At 41.9% G+C, this 25056-nt stretch overlaps 1 protein-coding gene across 2 annotated transcripts; it reads right to left on the bottom strand.

Annotated features, from left to right (window-relative positions):
* Window positions 1-883: 883 nt before the first annotated feature.
* Window positions 884-24257, bottom strand: LOC125763663 (profilin). 2 transcript variants are annotated; one of them, XM_049427010.1, is made up of 4 exons: window positions 24144-24257; window positions 23354-23619; window positions 5855-6026; window positions 884-4439 (listed from the first exon to the last, which is right to left on the bottom strand). In XM_049427010.1, exons 2-4 carry the CDS (start codon window positions 23462-23464, stop codon window positions 4342-4344), a joined length of 381 nt encoding a protein of 126 aa, XP_049282967.1. In that variant the 5' UTR covers window positions 23465-23619; window positions 24144-24257; the 3' UTR covers window positions 884-4341. The 2 variants fall into 2 exon arrangements, with proteins under 2 accessions (XP_049282967.1, XP_049282966.1); XM_049427009.1 differs by having other exon boundaries at window positions 24087-24220.
* Window positions 24258-25056: the final 799 nt, after the last annotated feature.

Raw genomic sequence — 25056 nt, 5'->3', positions numbered from 1 at the left:
CTTATTGCAACAACTTCGCAATAAAATATATCACATTTAAAAATTTTGCTGAATTGCAGAAAAATGAGGAAAATTTTACATTTTCTCAAACAGGGTATGGAACTTGGTTCCTCGAATAACTTCTGGCACAGACATCTGAGGGCATGGCCGTCCAAGAAGAAAATGTAGCCATTGGTGCCATCTACCGACCACAGGTTAAAGATTGGCGATCCGTTGGATACCGACAGAGTTATAGGCAAAACTTGGTGCAAAAATGAGTCTTAGTAAATTTTCAATTTTTTGAATTTTTTATTATTTTTTACTCTTTTTTTAATTTAAAGCATTATTTGAGTGAAAAGAAACTTTTTTAAACAAATTCGGTTAAAAATACACCAATTTATAAAATTTTGCTAAATTACTCAAAAAAAGCTAAGGCTATAGCCTTAAGAAATTTTCAAATTTTTAGATTTTTTTTATTTTTTTATTATTTTTTAGTTTTTTTTATTTAAAGTAATATTTGAGTGAAAAGAAACGTATTTCAACAAATTCGCATTAAAACACATCAATTTATAAATTTTGCTAAATTACTCAAAAAACAGCTAAGGTTAAAAGTCCAATCATAATTTATCAGCTCTTCTTATCGTTAATCAACCAACACTAAATCAAACCCACTTGAGATATCACACACCACCGCACACCTTTTAGACGATTAGTGCCAATGTTTACTGCTTATCAGCTGATTACTAAGGTGTGTTCGCTGCAGAGAAAGAAGAAACAACTTCAAGCTGCAAAAGAAGCAAATCTACAAAGAAGAAATGTACATATGTATAATTTGTCAACAATTTAGCAATAAATCAAACTACTTTCGAATGTCTTAGTTTTACGACACAACTCTTACGAAATGTCCTTTTTTACATTTTCTTTACTGTACTGCTCAAGTGTTTCACATTACCATTCTTGTGCGCTTTCTGGCGCTCATTCATACAGCAGCAGCAGCCGGCCGGTAGGTACTACACCCTCCGCTTTTTGCGTTCGGTTTTTTTTTTCGATTTCTCTTTGTCGTATTTAAGGAGATGGATGATTTTACGCTCGCATTATGCGTATATCTATAATGCATGTATGTGTACTGGTTTGTATATATTTTGTTTCTGTTGTTTGATGTTTTTGCTTCCGATGGCCCTTTTCTTTTCGTTCTCCCTGACCACCTCCTATTCTCTACCACTGTTTTTTCCCCTTTTCCGTTTTCCACTACACGCCTTACTTTCACTCTTCTTATGCGTTTGTTTTTTGTTTGTTTCGTTTTTTTAGTATATTATCACTCAATTTGTGTGTTTGTGTTGTGTGCTTTCGTTTGACCGCTCTTTATGTTTCATTAGTTGCGCCTTATTATTCGCTGCCGCCTAATATTTTGTTCGCATTTATTATGTTACCTTCTTTTTATCTTCTTCTTCTTCTGCTGTTCTTTCTCTTCCACTCTTTTTTCTTTTTGTTTTGTTTCACTATGGTGTTAGTCTTTTAATGTTAGTATCTCGTTCTTCCCGTTCTGCTGTATATGTGAGGTTTCTTTTATCTTCTTCTACCATTACACCATTTCTGAGGTTACAGTTTTTCCGGCTATAAAAGCTTTTTGCTAGATTTTTTCTTCTTCTGCTTTTCTACCTTCAACGTTTTTCCACTTCGGGAAAGTGTTAGCAAACAAACAACCCACATGGCTTGACTTTTATGTGGTTTTGTAGTTTACTACCATTACGTCACATCGTTCAGAGTTGTGCTGCCTCTTGAACAGGTAAGAGTCCTTTACTCTTTTCCCATCTTTTCCTCGGTTTCAAAACATAGTCACCAACTGTTCAATCGTTCACTAAACGGGAAGAAATGACTAGAAGTCTCCCAACAACAAAAAATGTACAAACACGAGACAGCCTGACCGGTGGCAAAACAAAAACCACCATGATCTGAGGCCATCGTTAAGAAACCAGCTAGAAACACAGCGCGATAGCTTCAGAGGGAATTCGAAAGCTCCTTCAAAAAGGTTATTCCCGTTTTTTGAAATATCGAGCAAAAAGACGGACGATACAATTGATCGTCGTCGTAAGACAGAGTGTTACGAGAAGAAAGGGAGCAACAATCGCAGGTGTAGGAAAAACCTTTCTGTACATCACCGGCAAAATGGGGTAAACTTTATCATCACCCCTATTCTCACACTTAAAATTGGAGTATAATAAAGGGTGGAAGGTGAGTGTGTGGAGAAAATGGCCAAAGGGAAAAATCGTTACTTACACAATACACGCGGCGTTCATGAGTGTTGCAGTCCGTAGTGGAAAAGCCGAAACAGCAAAGGATCCAATTTTTTCCGTTTTCTCTTGCCTTCTTATCACACACCAATATTATCTTTCCTCGGACAGCAAACCAACTAACCAACCAGGGGGGGGTTTTGTTTTTGTTTTCTTTTTTTTTTTTGTAGAGCTTTTCTTTACTTTTATTACTTCGCTTAGCCACATTTTACACATCATTTAGGCAAAAAACAAACAAAATTTTAAGCTTACACAGTATTATCAATATTTTTTTATTATTATTTCCTCTCGTACCGTACCGTTGTTGTCGGGGTGTTTTGCTGTCATCCCGTCTGATGTGTCCTTCCACATTTTCTTCTTTAGTCCTTAGTGTTTGTCCACTGTACGTCTCTCTGTCTCTCTCTCTCTCTGTCTTTCTTGCACGTTTGCTAGCAGTATGTGTGTCCCCAATCTTTAATGGTCACTCTACAAATGTACGTCTATCGTCTGTATCTTTTTTCCCTCTACGCAGTCTTCTCTCTGTATGCTAAACACTGTATTTTCATCCTAATTATGCAATCTCTCTCTCCACTACTCCTCTTTCTCTGACCGTATTTGTGTCACTATAATAGTCGAATTTGTCCATTTTTTTTTTCACGCGTCATTTTGTTTGTTGTATTTTCGTATCTATTGTGCACCTTCTTCACCACTTCGCGCTTCTGCTACCGTTTCCTTTCCTAACATTCACTTCCGTCTAGAGAGATCTGAACGTGATCTTGAACTGCTTGTGTTTGTGTATATCTTTACCTTTTTTTTCCTGCTGTAGATGTTTCCTTCTTCTCTGCCTGGTTTTACATGTAATTGTATTTCTCCTTAATGCATTGCATTCTGCAACAATTAGAGAATATTTCTGCAACTTACCTTCTTTACCTTTTTCCTAACCAAACTCTATTTTAGACTGCATTTAAACAATTCACTCTACCAGTGATCGCAATTTATGTGTGGGTGCGTGCGTGCATTATAGTTACGGCACGTGTGTTATCGGCGGGGGTTTTAAGATGGCTGTCATTCGTTACTATCACGAATATGTCTATGGAAATACTGCTGGCAGTTGGTAGTTTCCTCTACTACGCAAACTATGCAACTATTCCAAACATTCAAACACACTCGTCGATATCGAACTTTCCGATAATCCGTTGCCGGTTGTTGAACAGGAGAACAGGGGAAACTTCATCCAACCTTCCTTTCATTCGACTACATTTCCCTCTGCCCCGCCACACCATCAACAAACATGCACACACGCACACACTCACAAAATAGTATGTTCTTTCCTTCCATTTCCTCATCCGACGATGAAGTTTTCCAAATTCCATTATCCAATCCATAGTAGGTTCATATGTTTCGATCTATGCTTGTTTTTTGTTGTTGTATGTATCTTCTTCAACTTCGACTCTTTATTCAAGTGTGTTTCTAGTGTTTAAATTATAAAAAGCAGTATGAAAGTATATTTCCTCCACATGTGTTTTACCATTCTCGCTCCGTTTCATGTTTTTTGCTTCTGTTCTCTGTTTTTTTGCCTGCACGTTCTTACTCTCTTCTCGGATCTTCTACCTCCGTGGATCTTTGCACGAGAAACCCGTCCTAGAATGATGCTGCTGCTGCGATGCTGCATTACGAGACTGTTACGGGAGTGTCGGCGGCGATGTGATAATGCTGTGGGTCGTAGTTGCTGTGTGTGTGTGTGTGCAGTATTACGTGATTGTGCACCATTCCATTCCAGGCGCGAGGGAGGACAGAAATGGTTCGTCTATATTTTTTCCAAACAACAACCACACGTGTGACAGTCACACTTCACCAAACACACACGTACACTAGACTCGGCGCACATACACACACACCGAACACTAAACTCGCGCGGACACCGCCGGAGGGGGGCAATCTCTCTTCACGGTATTCTTCTTTCTTGCTCTCTCTCTCTCTCTCTATTCTATTTAGGGTTCCTTCATCACTCCTGCTCTTCTCTCTTATCAACTCACACACTTCTGCCAATTTCCTCGACCGTTCCACGCCCCTATACGATTGATTTTTCCTTCTAATAACCACAGGTAATTAGATAATCGCCCAGCTTTTCTACTATGGATGCCGCCTGCTGGGGCTGCACGGGTTCCTCATAGATTGATACTATTACAGCTACATTATCGAACGTGTTACACGCACCATAAACACACATAAATCAACCCGTAATTCAACACAGCATAAACAAATGCATAAATACATCCCCCAAACACACACACGCGCACACAAACCATCGACCGAAAACAGGCGCCACAATTCCCGTGCAGAATGAAATTGTTGTTAATGCGAAACCGATGATGTTGTTGCGGGTGTTGCGGGCAAGTATCATTTAATGCAGGTAGTAGATAGAGGTGGTGGTATATTCCCATGGAGAAGCATATGCGTCCGGTGGCAGCAATGGCGACGAGTATGATGGAACAGAGAACGGAACCAATAAAGATGATAACGCAACGCAACGCACCCCAACCATTATAGACACACACAGAAAAATGGAAAAGAACGAGAAAATAGAAAGAAAAAAAGAAGAAAAGGAAACATCCGTTATGAGTAATGCAGTTTGTAATTTAAGGATAAGAAAACAACATTTAGAACAAGTGATAGCAACAACATCTAGCAGAATATCATCAATAAATATCTCACTGAGTACGGGCACACATTAGCAGCCGTATTTTTCTTATTCTCCAACTCTTTTCTATTTTCCAATCATTCTAGATTACGCTGGAGACCACTGAAGAACCGGTTCAAAAAGGGAAAAAATAGAAAAAAGCCAAGCAAAATCATGGAATCAGATCCAGATTCAATCCATCTTCCATAACAACTATTATCATCTCGTCTTAGTTTTCAATCTGGTTCACATCTTTGAGCCACAATTGTACGACATTAAGAAATGCAACTATTCCCTTACTCTATAAACGGCAAACGCACCTTCAGCTGGTAACAACTGGTTCTGGGATATTATAAATTGGAAGCTCTCTAACCAGATTTTTTTTTTGTTTTGTAAGAGTTCTGTCTATCAATACCATTCCTAAACGGTGTGTAACTGCTATGGCAAGATCTACAACGTAATGGACTGACACTCAATTGCATTTCTTCCAATAAGGCACAAACAAAACTTGCTGATTGTACAGTCTAACAGCGTCACCTCGATTATGTTCCGCTGCACTCCGAGTCTTGTTATTGTTGTGGTTGGATACAACATCTCTAGAAGCTGTACATACATGAAAGAGCGAAAAAAAACAAACGCTGCAATGTTTGATAAGCAAACAAATCCTACTGGCATTAAACGTCGAAACGTGACAAATGCATTATGGCCCTATCTTTTTGTCTACTCAGTCGCACTTCATCACACAACATCGGTCCTTTTGTGCGCCCTGTACATGTATATCGCGCTAAGAAAGCATATGTGCTCTTCTTATCATAAATCTATAATACCTAACGCTGCAGTCATTGCGTTTCAAACTTGATAGAATGTTTCAGCGGTGTTGCTATTACTTTGTTAAAATTGCATGCTCTCCACACACTCTACTTACCCTGTTGCGTTTTCATACAATGCACACCGGTTTTGCCAAGTTTGGCACGGATCACTCGGTCAGTGCCGGAAAGATATATGTAACGCTGGCCCGCTAAAGTCACTCCGCCGGATGTGAGCAGTTCGGTTTTGTCGAATCCCTGTACAATTTTGGCAACCTCCTCTTTCGACACCTGCAATGGATGGAATAGACAAACAAAATGAAGGTTAAACGATTGTAAATGACATAAAATCTGCTTTTAATTAAAGTTCGCGTGAAATGAGTGACAAGAACATCGAATGCCAACGATTGACGACTGATGCCGTCCATCTCCAGATCTCCACAGATGTCACCCATCAGTTAACTTGTGGCCTCCCTCCCATGATTAGTAGTGTATCTGTTTTTGACCTACTTTAAACAGCTCATTTACCTCGTAATAAACGAAAAAGAAGAATGAAAGTAACCATCGCTGTGAAGCGATGTTGGGAAAAGATCTGTCAAATGTCTTAGCCCGGGGGACTCAGCAGTTTGTGACATGTCTACAAGGTAATTCAATTCCATGTTTTAAAATGTAACAAACGGCTTTATTATACACTTGTTTTCCCTAAATCCCATTACGCACGACGAGATCTTCATCCCACATCTAGACAAATTACGTATATTTAAATACTTCTTACCTTCCAAACACAGTTGCTCCCCGTTTATAAAGAATATTTACTGCGTGCTTTATGCGAGACATTCGCACACGATTCCAAGAGTGTATAAACAAAGCCAAGGTGACAATAAATTAAGCTATGCTCTGAATGTACATTCAGATGAATAATTGTCCTTGAATAGAAGAAGAAATGCTAACCTCCCTTTCATTCTCTTTTCATTCTACCCCTCGTCTGATGGCCACAGTTTCGATTGACACAGTTTTTAAAAATAGCATTAATACACACTCATTCGAAGCATGTGCCACATAACACAAAACAAATAACTTCCCCGTGCGAGACCTCACGGAAGGGCATCGTGCGCTTTCGGACGGAGCTAATTAAAATGCCACACAGAAGAGTTTGCAGACGACAGCAACAATTTTGCAAATTGAATGAGTGGAAAGAGACGTTTGTTCAACATTGGCATACACAAAAAAAAGTACACACATTTTGTTTTCTGTAACAATGTAATTAGAGAGATGAATTGAGTGAAAAATGCGAAACAATACCCAAAAACCTTCTGATCTTATCGAGATATTATTTGATCGGGTGTGTCACTCTCTCTCTCTCTCTCTCTATCTATCTCTCGATCTTTCAGCGTAATGAAACTTTCCAAGATGTCCAACACTCATTTACAAACAGACTCACCCCGCCGACCATCCCTCCATTTATCGAATGGAACAAAGCAAATTAAATGCCACCACAAACATACACACACACGTGCTAAATTCCGTGACTAAAGCGTGCACATTAGTGGCTAAATGTTGCGAATTGTAACGGAAGCGTACCTAACGAACTGTAACAGGCGCACAATTTTCTTTCACGCACGTAAACCCGTAACCGACGCCAAGAGTAAGATGTAGTAGAGATGACAACGGACATAACAGCGAGCTTTTTGTCTTCCTTTGGTTACAAATCGATTAACGCATAGTGACAATCGGAGAGTCGGAAAAAACAGAAGAAACTGTTGTGCACTGCTCCATTTTGTCACCCTTTTTGTACACATTTCTCCATCGTCGGACGATTAATTCAACAGTGTTACTATTCGTGTGGGCATACACATTTGGATTGTATACACCCCAAAAAAACAAGAGGGATGGGAGGAGTTCATCGTACATTAAATTATTACCGCTTTAGTACCACTCAAATTCAAAAAGGTGCGCACGGTTGTTTCGGCTCGTTATAAAACGTCATTCATACCGAAACGTTGCACACGATACGAATAGCAGAGTCTCCATTTTCAGTGCGCCTCACGGTATTGGAGGATGTTCGTCTCCGAATTCCAACCGTAAGACGAGCGCCGCTGCCCGTAGTCCACACACAACCAATCGAGACAGAGGTGGTGCAACCGTGAAAAAGTTAAACTAATATGTGCGTGAAGAAAGTGGCAAAAGCCAGGCGGCGAAATGTTATTTTTAACAGCATCTCCCGCAATTCGTAAATCTGTGCCACGACGTCCTACCACGCAATTTTTGAAAGACATTTTCGAATGAACCTTGTTTCACCTACCAGAGGAATAAAAAAAAGGAAATATTTTTATAATCTCTGTATGATCCCAAGATGCACATATGATACTTTATCCAAACGAAAACCTCAACGATCAAGTGATACAACATATCAAAACCATACCCACTCCCTCCTTCATCTATGTCCCCAAGTCATCAATTTCTTATGCGATGTACTTAAAACCCATGGAGTCATTGCTATTACCGAGGTCGTTCAAGGGCACAACAACAACACACCGAGACCGCGGCCGACTGATTGTTTGGGTGTTTGATAAAACAGTGATGTGACAACCGCACAATCATTTGTTGGAGAGAAATTTCGCTCAATCAAATTTCCAAATCAAAACAGAGTATATGCGCGTCAACTGTAGCCGAGGGAAAACGTCGACAACTCATAAAACGGGTTATGCTCTAACGTGCGACACAACGTCTGTGTGTTGACCGGGGTACCACTTCACCATTAATCATATCTTGATCATATAACGAGCATTACGTTCCATACCCAACTTCTACCGAATCTTGTAGAGGAAGGATGGATATACACACGGTGGCGCGGTTTTGATGGAGAATGGTAATAACTTTCACCTTATTCCGCATTCGGTCAGCGGATGTCTCACAGCAAGGGATATTTTTCAACTGAGGAAAGCGAGCTGTTACTTTTACTTTCCTGCATCTACCTTTACCGAGGTGTACCGATGTCGATCACTTCTTTCAACTCAATTTAAAGGAACAAATATTAAACAAATCAATTACTTTCAATATATAATCAATGACATATAAGAATCTTTATAATTATCATGCTTTAACATACATATCCCAAACATGACAGTGTGTTCAGTAGCTTTTAAATAATAAACTCGTGTTCGTGTTCTCTCCATATACGGAGAACTGACTCGTTGACTATGCATAATTCAAGTGACAGATATTCAGAAACTATGGATAGTAAGCTCGTAAAGGTAACCCTGTGTGTTCTCCGATGAAACACTTTACGTAAAATATAGAACTACCTGATCCATGTCCAGAAGAACAAAAGTTTAAAAGGTGAAGAAACTATGTTATTCTTATTTAATCAATTTACAATTGACTGAAGACATAAATCTGACCTGTCTAAGCATCCAGCGTACCACACGCATATAAAAGGTTTGATCTTCGCCGAGATATACCGTGTTAAAACACTGCATAGATCAACGTGCATTCACAACTCACGGGACAACCATCCTGTCTATGCGGGACACGAGAAACTCCACGGGCGTTCAAAACACCACCCCGCCAGCATCCATCTCTTCGTCCACAATTCTTTGATACGTCTATATTTAGCATTGTTTGTTTCATACCCGACCAGAACTCCACGATCCGCATGGCTCCGAGAAGAAAAACCTGCCATCACCCTAACTAAACTTAACCTACGACATGAGAACCACACACATACGCGCATGGGGTGGGGATCAACGATCGTCGCACGCCGTACGTACTACATACGGTGGGGGCTGTATCTTAACCTACTAGCGGCAATGACGTACAACAGCGAAACCTGTACGTCTCCGTGGGTTTGACAAAATAGGATTTAAACACCAGAACCACATAAGATAAAGCGCCGTAGGCATAACAACATTAAACCATCCTAACCATAGACACCCTCCGCTTGCGTCCCTGTGTTGCGTTGTGGGTAAGTTGCTGTGGTGGGAGGGAAAAGAGAGAAAGACCTCCACCACGGCACAAACCGTGATCGGATCGTGGTTCTGAATCATCGTCACCACACGGATCGAGCGCACACTCTACTACTGCCCAAATGTGGTCATATCGCGGGAAATGAAACGTGCTTTAAATGACGCGGCAAGGGCGTTTATGTGTGTGGCGCACTCTACTCTCGGTCTCCTTAGCGTTTTCCTTCTCACGCGTGCGGTGGTGGTCCTCACTTTTTTACCTTTTAAGTAGCTAATTTTTTCTCTCCCAGTGAAGACTTTTTCCCCCGCGTGGTACGGTTTAAGGGTAGTATTTAAAGATGCTGGAAATGGACGCGCACACACAACCAAACGGTGCAAATCACCGACTGATGACGTCCGTCGATGTACCGTTTACCCATAATGGACATCAAAACCGATAAAGCTATGGGAGGCGCAATGCAAACCAACATTCAGCCTATTTATGGCTACAGTGAACGAAATTGCACATGATCTTCTCCCTTCTCTTCTCAAAACACCCGGGTGCAATCGTCTCACTCGCTCAGCAATTCCAACTTAAAGAGTGCTACAGACCGAATGCAAAACGCAATCCTACCCCCGATGTACACACGCACATCTAAAATTAGCAAACCGGCATAGAAATTGGCACGCTTCGAAAAGATCCAAAGAAAACAATCCCCTCCCCAGGCCGGGATAGGAACGAGTAGCTTGGGGAGTGTACGGTAAAAGTCGAAACACTGATCTCGCACATCGTAGGATTGTTGTGAAGGTCATCGGCATCGATGAAGAAAGTTGCTCTTGGTAGACCAAATTCCTGTGACCAAAATGGAGTGAAGTGTTCATTGTTGGATGTTAGGAACAGTGGGGTGGCATGTGTTTGGATGCCAAAAATGGAATAATGATTGGCCCTCCGAAGGGGGTCCCGCCGGCATGTTGAAGGCATTCGTACCATGTGTGATCGGCATTCCGTCACAATTCTTGCAACCGCACACGTACGTACCCCTACTGGCTTTCATTTAAGGATCGATCTTTCACCATTAGATACGGACACTAGAGACGATTCGGTTCGAAAAAAAAATCAATTCTAAGCATCACCCCATGAGGTACAACTTTCGCCAAATTCCAACTACTCCTATTTTTACCGCACAAACACCCAATTGTGCTATGGTACGGTGATCAACATCACGAACTCGTTCAGATACATTCGTAGAGATAGTATGTGACATCTTCCACGTGTTCGATTAAACACGATCGTTCTCAGATTCCTTTCAACCGCTTCTGAAAAGCGAACTTATATCATCTTTATCTGCTAAATGTTCCTAAATTTAGAGGTACAAAGGTACAAAAAAAAACCAACAAAAAATAAGGTTTCGTGCACTTCTCCCATTTCTCCTCTTATAACATGTAACTAAGCACACACTTTTTTCGCGTGCTAGTGTGTGGATGTCCAATTTCAACCGGCTACTGTTGGCGTTTCAGATGCGTCTATGTGCTGGCAGCAAATTGGAGCGTAACGTACTAGTGCTTTGTATGATATCATATTTCCACCTTTGCCTCTGCCACGATAACTTTCGCCAAACCGGCAAGTCGAAAAGGGGAAGGATATAGCACCATCGTCGTCAGCTACTTCATCTTGAAGAGGAAACATTCGAGACGACGAACCCACTGCCGGCAATCGGGCAAAGACCACAAAAAGAAACTCATATATCGTGTGGACGTTCCGGGCAATTAAGTTCGATTTGGGCCAACGAGTTTTCCAGTAGATCACACTAGCAACTGCACAGGTTCGTGGGGTTTTTTTTGTTTCTTTCTGCTTTCTGAAAGAAATCATGTACCCAGAGAGTGTCATGGAATATTTGCCAACCAATGGTATATGAATCATAACCACCTTCACCTTGCAAAAACGTTCCAAAATCAACTACCAACCCGACCAAGTCGTAACACTTCACTTTCGCAACCATTGACCTTTTCCTTCCCAACCAGCGAAAGGTAGGACTTTCGTAGGTCCTCTCCTTCCGGTGTCTTTGCGCTTCTTTTGATCAGGGTGCGCTATCTTCCCGCATTTCTAACATCTTTCTTTTACCGGAGGAAAAAAGCAACACCTATTCAATGACCTTCCTATAAACAACCCTTACACCCCTAGCGTTCGTGACACCGTTTCCAAACAAACCGGTGCGCATTCGCTCCCAAAAAAAAAAATTGTACTCGTTGATCTTTCCACTTTCTAGCGATAATGAGTTAAAAACGCCGCAAGAAAACCAAAACCGCACCATGTAAAAGAACGATGGATAAAATGAAATCGCAGCCAAAGCACGAATCGGAGACTGAGGCACTTGACCGTTTCACGATGAACTCGAAAAAAAGGTGCACACACCAAAAAAAAACACAATCGGTTGGATGAGTTAAGTCTGGCGGAGAAGTCGGTGGCTTCGAAACGGGTTACTCAAAAATAAATAAAATTCCATCTTTCCTCCACCACCCCCCAATCACACACACAGAGCGGAAGGGGATAAGCAATGAAAAGGTAAAGAAGGTGTACAAAACAAGAAAATTGTCGATTCAGTCAGAGACACATACGCAACATTTTGCTAACTTTGCGCATTTTTACATTTTCATTCACCGCGCAACACACACACCACACCAAGTTTATTGTTTTGTAACAATTTCATAAAAATTGCACACACGGATGGATTTAAGCGAGGTGCCAGCTTCTGTATAAAGCGATCCACTTTTCAACAACCCTTCTCCTCAGTCTCCCGAAACAGTGGTGGTGTTCTTTTATCCGTGGTCATTTACTCCTTCGGTAAACACCTAGCGAGGAAAGTAGGAAAAAAAGGAACGTTTAATAGTAGCCAGCTACAATTTTTTCAACGCCAGCTCTAGGACGCATCGATACACAGGAAGAAATTAGTGAGTTGTCTTTATCCTCTACCATTTAATCAATTATCACGTCATTACTGCAAAGCTACGCAAACACACACACAGACAGCTCAAACAGATAGGTAGAGACAAACAAGAACAGAAGAGTTTAAAACACAGGCAATAGTGTTCGGTTCTACTGACCAGCCACAAACCTAAAAGGCGGATCCCTCCTCATTGGGTAAATATCGGGAGGGGTGGTCGGAGGCCCATTTTTCCGTATCATTAGCGCAAAATCATTCCCTTCACTCAACGAGCATGACTTAATGGTCAAACCTTGGTTAACGATGGCAGGAATGTGCGCCAACCGTTGATGAGGAAGAAAAATCATTCCTTTAACTAATCAACCGATGCACTCCGAAGTCGGGAAAAGATGGGAAGAAAATCACGGGACTACGAACCACTTTTTTATCCACTATCGGGATGATGGGTGGAGGGGTGTGATGTGCATGGTGAAGAGTGAGAAAGGAAACAAAAATGCAACTCGTACCTGGAGCGGAAAGAGAGAGGTCGTCTCCGTCTGCCAACTGTCTTTTTACTTCGGTTCGGAACGGCTAAACGCACCAGACCGATGGAATAATTTCGGTTTCATGTTTCCACGTGGATTGTTCGGCCTCGTGGCGATACAGTTGGTTTACAAAACCTGCGCTTCCGAGTGAGGAGGGTAGCAACAAAAAAAAGAAATCTTCTTTCTCAGAAAACAGCTATGATTAACAAAGATTTTTACGACAAGAATAAACCATTTCCTGATTCATACATAAAGTCATCGGTTTTAAACGATCACCTTCCTGCCTCATCATCTTGGCACACAGAGCGATTGCAAAGATGACTAATCGAACACGTTAAATGCTTCACTTGTGCCGACCCATTACGTCATATGCCGGATTCGAGTGCAACTCGTCACGACGCGCCACAGACAACAGCACTCACGATTGTACACGACGCAATTGCTGCATCAGCTCAATCGGTCGCTAAATTTTTACCGATAAAATAGCGTAACATACGGATCGAAGTCGAACCACTATCTACCCCTGTTTTATCTTTCCTCGCCGGTACGCACTGCTAGCGACAGAAAGGGTGATGTACAACGCACAGTGGCATTCTAAGAATACACGAAATGGTTGCGGAAAAATGTGTAGCAAAAAATAGAAAAGCTCGCCAATGGCTCTGCCAATGACCGCAACACTATAATCTGGTATCCTGATGCTGCGGCCAGGAGAAATCTCTCTTCTCTGTTTGGGGGTGAGTTCCTTCTCCCACATCACCATCACCGCAATCTATTCCCCATTTCCCTCTTTTCTGCGGTTTCGCTTTCGTTCGATCGATCAATCATCGATCATTGATCTTTGATGTTGGGTCAAAATTCAAACCACAGTAAGCGCAAAAAAACATTCAGACGAAATTTTACCAAAGGACTGCCACTGATCGAATCACTAGCAAGTGTTACTAATTGTATATTAAACCTTTAATAAGTGAAGTAAATAAATATAATTAAAAGTCGAACCATAACTGTTCATTCATTTAACGACGTACGCAAAATGTTTTGAAACTTCCTTTTGTTTTGTGTTACAGTACATTCGAATCGTCAACGAATTATTTATCGAACAAGAAAATTAGTAAACAAAGCCCTGTACCTTAAACATTAACGATCATGTTAATGATGATGCATGTTTGCGATATTACTTTTCCACCCTGTTTTTGTGCATTTGTTGATGCAAACTTCACAATTTGCGATGGAAGGGTTTAGTGGCTGGGAACGTGATGTGGTGTAACATTATTGGTTAGCAACAAAACGTCATATTGGAATCGCACCAAATACACCCCAAAACAGAACAAAACGCCACCAATACAGCACGCATGTGAGACGATGGCACGCGCGCCCGCCGCTCTCACACACACGCGTAATTTTTGACATGTCAAAATGTCCCAACTAAGGTAAGGTACTGTAATGTCGTTATCTGGTTTTCTTTACTCCTGTTGTCTCCTTTAAGGCTTTCTTTCTTCAGTTTTCGTCCCCTATTGTACGTAGAACACAGCTTGAATTTAGCCAACGTAAAGAAGTAAAACCGTTTTACAACCACTATTCCAAAAGTGGCTCAACTACCACCAGTTCTACCCCTCCGATGATGCGTTGCAATTTCAGCTTCAGGGTGCGATGGTCTGGTGCGGGATCTGGGTGCGTATTGTTGCTGAGAGGGAAGCGAAGGGAACGGGGGGAGAGAAGAAAAAAACGTATCCCTCCCCTGTTGCGCTCCATTTCGAATGCGCGCACACACTTCGGGTGACACATCACCTTAACCCAAGAAAAGGAACAGAGAAAAAAACATCTTTGCTCGCTTGTCTTCAGTCTTCCCACCGGAAAGCACCGGTCCAACCAGTTCCACGAGACAGAAAGAACAAGAAGCCGTCGACGGCGGGACGGTTTACCCCTCTTGTAAAAGAAGCAGTCGACGAAACGTGTGCGTCCGGTTTTCTTATTCGAACGGATTGAATTTAAGCGAAAACACGGAGGAACATGCTCTTGGTCGGCAAATTTAGGTATTTGCCCGTAGGAAAACAAAATACTGGAACTGTTAAGAACGATGGATAGTAGCTATAGTAGCTAATTGGCGATTATTAGTTATATCTACATCAACACTACATGTTGTGCGATTAAATCTAACTAGAGAGAACATAATGGAAAATAGAGAAAACGTGAAATTTAAATTTGAGGCAACAAAAAAGCCAAACTTGATCCCTCAAACTACGCATATAATCTTGCTTTCATCTTTGTGCTAAAACCCCCGGCCACAAGGTCAACCGTTGTGCATCAACCCTTTTAGCGCATCAATCCACACAAACGGACTAATTGAGAAGTCCATACAACTTACCCCCCTTTCCGATAAGTGTTAATGGCACACCCAGAAAACCAGATCCATCATAGTCAAAAGTCCCCTGCTGTATATACGCCACAACAACTTTTCAACCTCGACGACACTACACGCGCAATCCGAGAGGACAAAAACAACACATCTCCCATTAGTCTTGAGGTGAGCGCGTGTGCTAGACATTCCCCGCAGTAATTATTCAAACATCTATGCATAGCGCATTGTTAATCGTCCGATCTGTTTGATGATGACGATGTTGATCCGTGTTCAACTTCACCCCATTGCACCACTAGCCCGCGATGATCCATGTCGCTTCCTTGTCACCAATCATCATAAGCTAATCAATATGCTCTGTTATTCGCTCACAAGCTTTTTATTAAAATGGCAAACACGCGAACACCTTTGTGTACGACGAACACTGTCTGAATGTTTCTGCAACTCGCATCGATTGAAGGTCAAGGTGTGACTAGACGCAAGAGAGAAGTGATCGGATAAAGTTTTTGCATCAAAACATATGAAGCGATTGCAATAAAAAAAAATTCGGTCCGTTCGATTTCGATCAGGAACTCTGGAAAGCGAAAACAATCCTAAATAAAACATTTGTTCAAGGGAACAAATGGAAAGTAAACCAAAAAGCAGATTGAATCTATGCATATAGAAATAAAGATTACTTTTCAGTGCATTTTGCAATGACTTTAAATAATGTTTTAATAAGAAGAATCTCGACTAACTCTCCATAAACGATAAAATGTGCATCCATGTCCTCGTGCCACCATAAAAAAGCCAACTCTGCCGAACCCAGATAAAATGCAACCCTCTAATGATCCTAATGAATGTATGGTGTAAGCAAATGCCTCAACAAAAACGCAATACAGAAACCCAAGAATGTGTCCATTTGCACATACAAGTGACATTACACCCGTCGACGTGTTCTCGCATGCACACCAATTGTGTACAACAAAATAGTTATCTGAGGCCCATTATACTGCGCCGTGACACAAGTGCACCGATACTGCTGATATTACTACTACAAGAGACCAGCACACACACAGTCAGTTCCAGAACCCGGCTTACATTACTTAACAACAACTCGCTTAGCTGGTTTGATGCTGGCTTTTATTGTGTTTATCATTTCTAGAAGGGAATGAAGCTCGACATCATCTAGCCCTCTTTCGATTGCGCGATGACTCCGTCTCGCATGTGTAACCTCCACATTTGCACAGCTGATATATATATATGCGGGTATGGGAGACCCACAAAACCTACCATTCGTATGTTCCTTTTCATGATGTTTTCCCCCGCCACTTGGTTCGTCACCTTGGCACGATTGCCTTCAGCGAGGGAAAAACTCTCCCTGCACTCTAGCAGATCACCCGACCTTGCCCAAGGGTAATTGGATTTCCTGTGAAATTCCGAAATGCACCTACTTTCCTCTTTCAGTCACCCGCGTTTCCTTTACCGATTTGGATAAACCATTTCCTACCGGGCCCTTAACACAGACGACCGTAAAATAGAATATTAAAAATCAATGTATGTATATGTATTGGACCAAAAGCTAACAACAGCTGATAGACATATAGACTCCCCCGTCTACAGGCACTTTTTTGGCCATTGGCAAAGGTATATACATTAAAATTGGACACGCGATTTCATACCATCCTACATACACGATGATGCCGGCGATCCTGCTCGCTACCACCTCCTTGAAGTCGGCTAGACAACACAACTCACACCTTACCCGCAACTGCCAACCATCCAGGTTGCGGAATTGACGAGTTTGACTAGGCCGGGTCTCTCGTCCAATATTGGCGCGTTCTGCGACGGCGGAACCTTCGAATCTACGACCTTCACCTACTCTACGCTACATTATTGTATCTCAGAGCAAAGGAAACGGTTACGATCGTCGCAGTTCCACATGGGGTGCAACAGAAAATGCAACACCAATATGTGCCATGAACACACACTGGCGGCCCGCTTTAGAGGCCAACCTGCCGATCATCTGACAGACAAAATCATTGTCGTCGTCTTCGTCGATTATTTGCAGTTCGTTTTTACGATCAATGGCCATGAGAATTCCCCCTTCCTAGGCGATATAAAAGTCCATTTGAGGAATGATGACTCGTCGACAGACATTCTGGAGATTAAGTTGATGATGCATTGCAGTTAAGGTCTAGCAACAAAATGACGAGAGAATTTTGTTTTAATATCTTTGTAAAACTTATTCTCAAATATATTGGACCATCATTTTCTCATACGAGCATTACCTCTCCAAATAATTTTTTTTATTCTCAGTTAGACAAATTAAGGGTAGAGCTTTCTAAACCTACGGATACACCCTACATGAATATGTATGATTCATGATTTGGTAACTCTCGTCTAACTTTCTTCCGCTCTTTTTTTGTTATAAAGACAGCGCATGATTGAAGATACCAAAACAAACTTCACAAAAAGTCACATTTGATACGGTGATTTAAGCGTTTGCTTTCCCATATACCGCACATCTCATATCTCATCCATTAACCATTAAATGGAGAAAAGACAAGACAAACCGGATTCAAATAGTTCGAATATTTATGAGCCCTTCCCCAGGTTGCTGCCCGTATCCCTTTTTCTCAAGCACGACGAAAGTCAACCAAATACGTGTATCTTACAGTCTCACAGGAGTTATAATGCATCCCGGATGCTTCTGGAGACTTTGGACCGGGGGCTCTGGAGGCTACAGACGGAACTGTAAAGCAAAAAAAAGAAATCGCCAATCGCATCACTATATGCTCCTTTTTCGGTGGATAAGTTCCGATAGGTTTCGATGCACTGCCCGAAGCAGAGCGTAAACTTTCTCTTTCCCTTTCTTTATTCCATTCGTGGTGGGTATTCGCTGCCAAAGGCTCCAATCACACCTAAGTTCCTGCTGGAACTACAGTAGTGACTGGAGCTATCAAACCGTGTTTTATGAGAGCTCTGTTCCGGTTTGTGATGTTTGGGAGAGACATTGGCGTTACTTAATTATTTATTCAGAACAATAGCAAGAACAGACTATTCGGCTAATTGATAAAATAAAATCTAGTCAGGCAGACAGTCATCTTCCAGTTAGTTTAGGTCTATCAGGGCGAAAGAGAAGAAGGTATTCAGAATACATCAGATATGTTAAGGTTCCCATTTTTGATTGTTTCGAACAAGTTAAGAGAGAAATATTGAAAATGAGAGAGCATATTGAAAATCCGGTATGAGTCATCCAGAAGATGCACTTAGTAATGTATAATCCACATGTATTAGCATAGCAAACATTAGCTACAACAAATAAAACTGCCAATTCTCAGACAACATAACACCGTCATTAGTCACTCTTTGTTAAATTAAATGCTGAAGGTATACCTTTGGGTGGCTATGAAAAATTGGTTTTGCTCCCCAAGTACTGTTGCCTACCCCCTTGGCGCAGTCCTTACCTACGGATCTGCCAAGAACATGTGTCGAGTCAAACCGGCATAACATCTTCTAATAAATTGATGCGCTTGGCGAAGTAAAAAAAACCATCATCAGTCCACCACTCTGAACGAATGCGTGCAGACCGACGACAAATTGTGCGTTTTTGGGTGCTGGTTCTCGGCCGCCGCCATCGTCTATCAGCAGTTGCCATTTCCGGCCACTATTCATCGTTCCTTTTTCAGAATCAACGTTTGACAAATTGACTGCGGACCAGAGAGTGAGAGAGCTTCGGCAATCAGTCGGTGCAGGCATTCTAACGGTGTTTTTTGTTCATTTCCTCCTTCGGTAGCATTTAGGATATGTCCGAATCATTTCCCTTTTGTAGTGCGCTTTCCGTTTCCATTGCCCTTGATAGATCCGGTTGGAAATGGGCTGCTCATTATGTTTTATTTTAGAGGAATAGGTTGCAGCATAATCAGGGAGTGCATGGATTCTGTCATCTCCTTTTAACCCTGTTCCATAGCTTGCAACGACGACAGACAACCGATCAGTAATCGATCCACCGATCCCACAACAATATAAAACTGATATTTTTTTCCTCGCCGCAAGGGAACATACGAACGGACCCGTGCCGGCGTGTGTGTTTATGAGAAAATACTTGTGGGATTTTTAATATATTGTTCTTTGCTCATTTTGTTTCCTTTATCCATTTTCCACCCTATTGATGCAACAGCAGCATCGATTGCTAACGAGAAGATCCACAGATAGGGAAGACAGGAGGGAGGTTTGCGGAACGGAACACACCTAAATCAACAAACACTCCTGTGCTGGCAGAAGAGAAATATCCCAAACCGCTCTGGAGAAGTACCAACAGCATTTCTATGCTACTTCCCATCCCATCAAACCAAATGGGTGGAAAATGCCACAAAAAGGCACAAAAAAAGAAAAGAACAAACAACTTCACCAAAAAAAGAAGGCATCCGAAAGACGGCACATAAAGCGAATTGCTCGCAAGGAGAAAGAAATAAATTTGCTTACCATATGTTAAAACTCATTTAATCGCACCAAATAGGGTACTTCTTGCGCCCGAAAGTCAGTGGAAAGGAGAATGATGTTCGGATGGGAGGGTTAGTCTTCCTCACCCGAGTTTTCCTCTTGAATTCGTTTTCAATTGCTACAGCGAACCGTTGATCCACGCACTTGGAAGCTCTCACTACCTATCTGCTTGCAAACGATTCCCGTACAATCATCGGGAAGTGCGTTAGAAGTACACTTTCTGGAAGTAATGAACAGTTAATGTTTGCTTTCCCCTTTACGTTTCGCTTTAAGCCCTGCTATATGTATACTGACTTGACTCATGACTCCTCTTTCCTTCTCCAATGTTAAAAACGTTCCATCATTCTGATGCAAATTTTTTAACACAATTTTTCTATAAGAAAAGATTCCTTATAACTGGAGAAACGTTGGCCGGATAAACGTGTCTTTTAAGAGCGTGTAATGCTTACTACTACTGCTGCATATTCGTGAGGTTGAAGGTTTCGGGATTATCTCATAACTATTTCAAATCAATACACGGATATGCTTAATACAAGTTACATGTGCTGTTTACGTTTCGTGAGGAAAACGCTGCCGCATTTTCAAATGAATGATTTCTGTCCTGCTTGCGATGGTAGTTTTTTCGTCACTTTGTTTAGTGACCTGATCGATGTGGAAAAAAACATTATGTCGTCCATAGCATTATCATTCGTTCCGAGTAACGTGTGTTACTCGCGCTGTAACGCTTCCACTACACGATAGTATGCTGCACACATAAGAAACTTAAAAGAAAAAGGATCTTCGTCTTCTTCTTGGCTTAACGACCTTACAGGTCATGACGGCCATTTCTGGCTTACTAAACTTATTTTACCACGTAGCCGGATAGTCAGTCCTTGCTACAGAGCAACAGTCGGGATGGGATTTGAACCACGTCCTGCCATGTGGACCGGTGCCGTTTATCACATACCCCCCTTGAAAGAAAAAGGATAAGATCATTAAATATTATCCAAAAGGAAGTAACATTACATACGAAACACGGTTGTGTGCTATTTTTCCCACAATTTTAGAATACCATTAGGAAACATGTAAACAGACTGTAACGCATGATTGGTGCTTAAATTAATTTGAAGAAAAAAACAACCTTCCTTCTCAACGATGAGTCATATCGCACGAAGAATGTCATTTTTGTCTCGTGCGTGTTGGCAACAACGGAGTGTGCAGCACCATACCAGTTGTTAAGCGGCGCAGGACGCCACATTCATATGGCACGCACATTTTTTCATAAACACGATCCAAATGCAAATGAATGACAGTTGCTCCATTATGTTCACTGAACGACAGCTGAGGGGAACACAACAAAGGGCAACAATGTAATGCTGTGATGGATGGAATCAACTGCTGCTGCAACAACAGCACCGTTGATGACAATATTCTGAAAGCAACCAATTGGGCTGGACAGCAGGCAGACACACACACACACACACACACACACACATATGCATGCGCTTTTTATCTGTCCTTCATAAGAGCAGTAGCAGCCGCCGCCTTTCGGGCAGATAAGATAAACAAGTACTTTTGCGCATCGGGTGCGCCGTTGCAAAGGGCGAAAGTTGACCATTAGTAGTGAGCATTGATGTAAAAATTAATACACAGGTCGGGAGGGCCACGCTTCAACTTTCGTTGGTTAAACATTTGATCGGCATGTATATTTTTTTTTCGCCTATGGTAAATCAGGAACTCCGGATAGTGCCAGCGCAATCAAATAGATTTTTTCCTCCTTTCCTTCGACCCCATCCGCCTTGCCGTGCAAACAACGAACTAACAATATTCTCCACATACACAGACATATTTCTGGCGAAGTCAAGTACGCGGCGAACCGGTTTAAAATTCACCGGCATTTTTTGTCGTTCCTTTCTTTTCGCGAGTGCAGAATAAAGCACCACTACACACACGCGTGCACGCATCTTTATGCCGTATGCAAAATTCAAAAGCAGTATGTTGAGGAATATAGATTACCTTTAGCACACGCACTCGTTGCTAAGCAGTGTTGTGCGAGCATTTATGTGTGTCAGTGCAATTCCCTGCTACTATATATTGCCATATCACGACTGACACGCAGCGGTGTGCGTGAACGAAACACTTTTACGTTCGCCTGCACCACTACCACTATGATTTCTCGTGCGTGCACGATACACAGCAGTGAAGGTTGCAAAAAGTGAGACAGCATAAAACGCGCAGTGAGAAATACAATCACCCCCCAATGGTACATTATAAGCGGTGTACATCAAATCATGAATCAAAATGATGCGAACGTTTAATTACACCGAAAAAAAAATCAAAATGCATTTTACAGAAAAAAAACTCATTCAATACACTTCTTTGCCAAACGCAACGCGAAACAGAGAACGAACGAATCATACATCTTTCCCCCGGGGGGAAGAGGGCGCCATTTTGAAAATTCGTTTGGTGAGCCGGCACAAGTCAGTTCTTCTTCTCACTGTTCATTGTTGCAGTGTCGATGTTTTTTTCAGATTGTGGACATTCTAAAATTCGATGGTGTACTTTATTCAACACAACAAACAGGAAAAGATGTACGAGAACGTACATTTCTTCCTTTTGGAATTGTCCAGAACATGAGTACAAAACTCTTGATAAATTTTGATACTCAAAAAAACGATATGTGAGTCACAGAATTCTCACTCACGATGAGTAATCTGTCCCAAGCAGAGGGAAGGATTAACACCGTACAGTACATCTACCCCCATGCTGTAACTGCAATCACAGATTTCTGTTTCCATTGAATATGCACTTAAAATTTGATCATTCTTTTGTTGAAATATATCAAATTCGTCCATCTCGTCGCAATCACCATCATCTCATCGGTCACACCCTTTGGTGAGCAGACGACGATAAAATTCACTACGATTCTCACTCTCATGGCTCACGTCACTTTTAACATCCCTCTCCTTCCCTTTTTCTTTACTCTCTTTCGTACTGAACAAATCCAAGTAAGAGTGCGAAGAAAGAAAGAAAAAAGCTTTGCGTTCTCGCTCACCCTCAAAAGTGAAACGATTCTACGGTACAGTCTGCTTTCTCACTTTTGCTCGCTTCTCACTCACAGACGGTACTTTTCTTTCACCTACGTATGTGCCCCCCTCTTCTGGACAAAATTTTTCGCGTTGGCGAAAAAAAAATGCCGACGACATCCTTTTTCCTATCCTTGGGCGTCATTTTCCACTTACAATTAATTCGTACAGAACTGTTTCATTTCGTAGACGGGAGACCAATGCACTCGAATTTTACCCGTTCTTGTCACAAATTCCACTTTTTCACGCGAAACAAAGGATCACAATTCTCCTGCCCGAAACACGCATACACACGCACGCACACTTACCTCAAAGCCTTCAGATTTGGCCCAAACGCCACCATCGTGACCGGCGATGGCTGCCTTCGACACGCACTGCGAAGCGAGAAGCTGATTGTCGACGTAATCCTGCCAGCTCATTTTGTGTCTGTATTATATTACTCGCGATCTGAGTGTAAAAATTTACTGCTGTCGCTGCTGCTGCTGCTGCTTCCGGTTGCCGGGAATCGTTCAGTATCCGGAAACTGCTTTTATTTCAGTTTTGCTCAAAAGCGCTACTTCAAATGCTTTGTCGCCTATATCAAATACAGAGAGAAAGAGGGAGATCGATGATGCACCACACATCAATCCAGACCACGAAGAAAAAAAAATACGGAAACGGGGAAATGAACAATTAAACTTCTGTTGACTGCTTCATGCACGGCAAAGAAAGGACGAGAACAGTTTGCGTCACAAACCACGAAAAGCACACCCGGATTAAATTTGCCGGTTACACACAGTCCAGGAAGCGTGTAATGCTCTGGGTTTCACAAGTAGTGCCGTTGTTGGTATCTTCTCGAATGGAAAACCAACACCCGCCTACTTCGAACGCAGGAACGTCTATGCTTCACTACACCACGTTGGCTCTTTTCGGTAGGATTTGCAGCGTACACCATAAAAGGCCACACATCACTTTGTCAATGCGAAAAAAAAATCCAACGCTTGTTGCGATCTGTTCTACTTTTTTTTTACTGTCACCGTTTTGCAATCTTTTCACACTCACCGGTCGCGTTCTGGAGAAGGCAAAACCGAGTACTTTATAACCTAAAAATTCGTCAACCTTTCTTAGCGCACACCCGGAGCCAGGAATAACTGTCCGTTCGATGACAAGGATCACTCTCTACTAACATTACCACACCGTAGTCGAGCTGCCATTGCGCCGCTGTTGTGCACAATCTCACGCACTCTTCGTTCTTTCTCTTTCACTCAACACCGCACTTTACGCACAAACACACACAAATTATATCTCCTCACCAACACCTCCATGCGGACCCACGGCGAACTGCTGCTGCGTTGCTGTATGCACAACTCCGCAGTGTGTGTACGCATTCTTCCACGCACACACACACGATTTCAAAGATTCACACTTCTTATTTTCTTCGCTCCTTGTCACACTTGTGCTGTTCGGTGCTGATTTGCACTCAACTTCCCGAGTGAAATTCTTTTCTTTTTCTATCGAGTTTACTTCAACTTCGTTCACACCAATACCCACACAGTCCCATCAAACCGGCTCTACCCCGATGACTTGCGTGAATGTACGCGAACGCGCTCCGGTTTTTCGATTGCCAAAAATTACTCAAGCTGGAATTGTATACTTTACTAAAAGCACGTCCAGCGACACTTTACCTTGTGAGTTGGCCAATATAAACACCACCACTAAGCAGAATTGTTTAGACACTGTTGAATACAATCTGCTGCAGCTTGCTAAATCGAATGATTCCGCCTTAAAACTCAATTGAAACTGAAGCGCCGGAGAGCATTCGAGAAATATTCACTGTTTTCGTATCACTCTTCCCTGAGTGAAAGGATATCATCACCGGCAGCATACGAATGTTGGATATCCGGTCAAGTTGGTCATGCGAGAATGACATTTTATGGGACAAAACGCCTCGAATTGTACATAAAATCGTACCATAATAATACTTTTAATAGATATTAATTAAAACCCAAATTTGCAACAAACTAGACATAAA

Source organism: Anopheles funestus, chromosome 2RL, assembly GCF_943734845.2.
Source record: "Anopheles funestus chromosome 2RL, idAnoFuneDA-416_04, whole genome shotgun sequence".
Taxonomy (NCBI): Eukaryota; Metazoa; Arthropoda; class Insecta; order Diptera; family Culicidae; genus Anopheles; species Anopheles funestus.
This window is presented reverse-complemented; position numbering and strand designations above follow the sequence as displayed.

Bases quoted from the DNA above. Each gene is read 5' to 3' on its own strand.
- LOC125763663 (XM_049427010.1), bottom strand. From the start codon at position 23,464: ATGAGCTGGCAGGATTACGTCGACAATCAGCTTCTCGCTTCGCAGTGC. The intron at 6,027-23,353 runs GTAAGTGTGCGT...CATCCATTGCAG, and splicing joins CCAAATCTGAAGGCTTTGAG to GTGTCGAAAGAGGAGGTTGC. The intron at 4,440-5,854 runs GTAAGTAGAGTG...TCGATAATGTAG, and splicing joins TTGTATGAAAACGCAACAGG to CTGTAATAGTATCAATCTAT.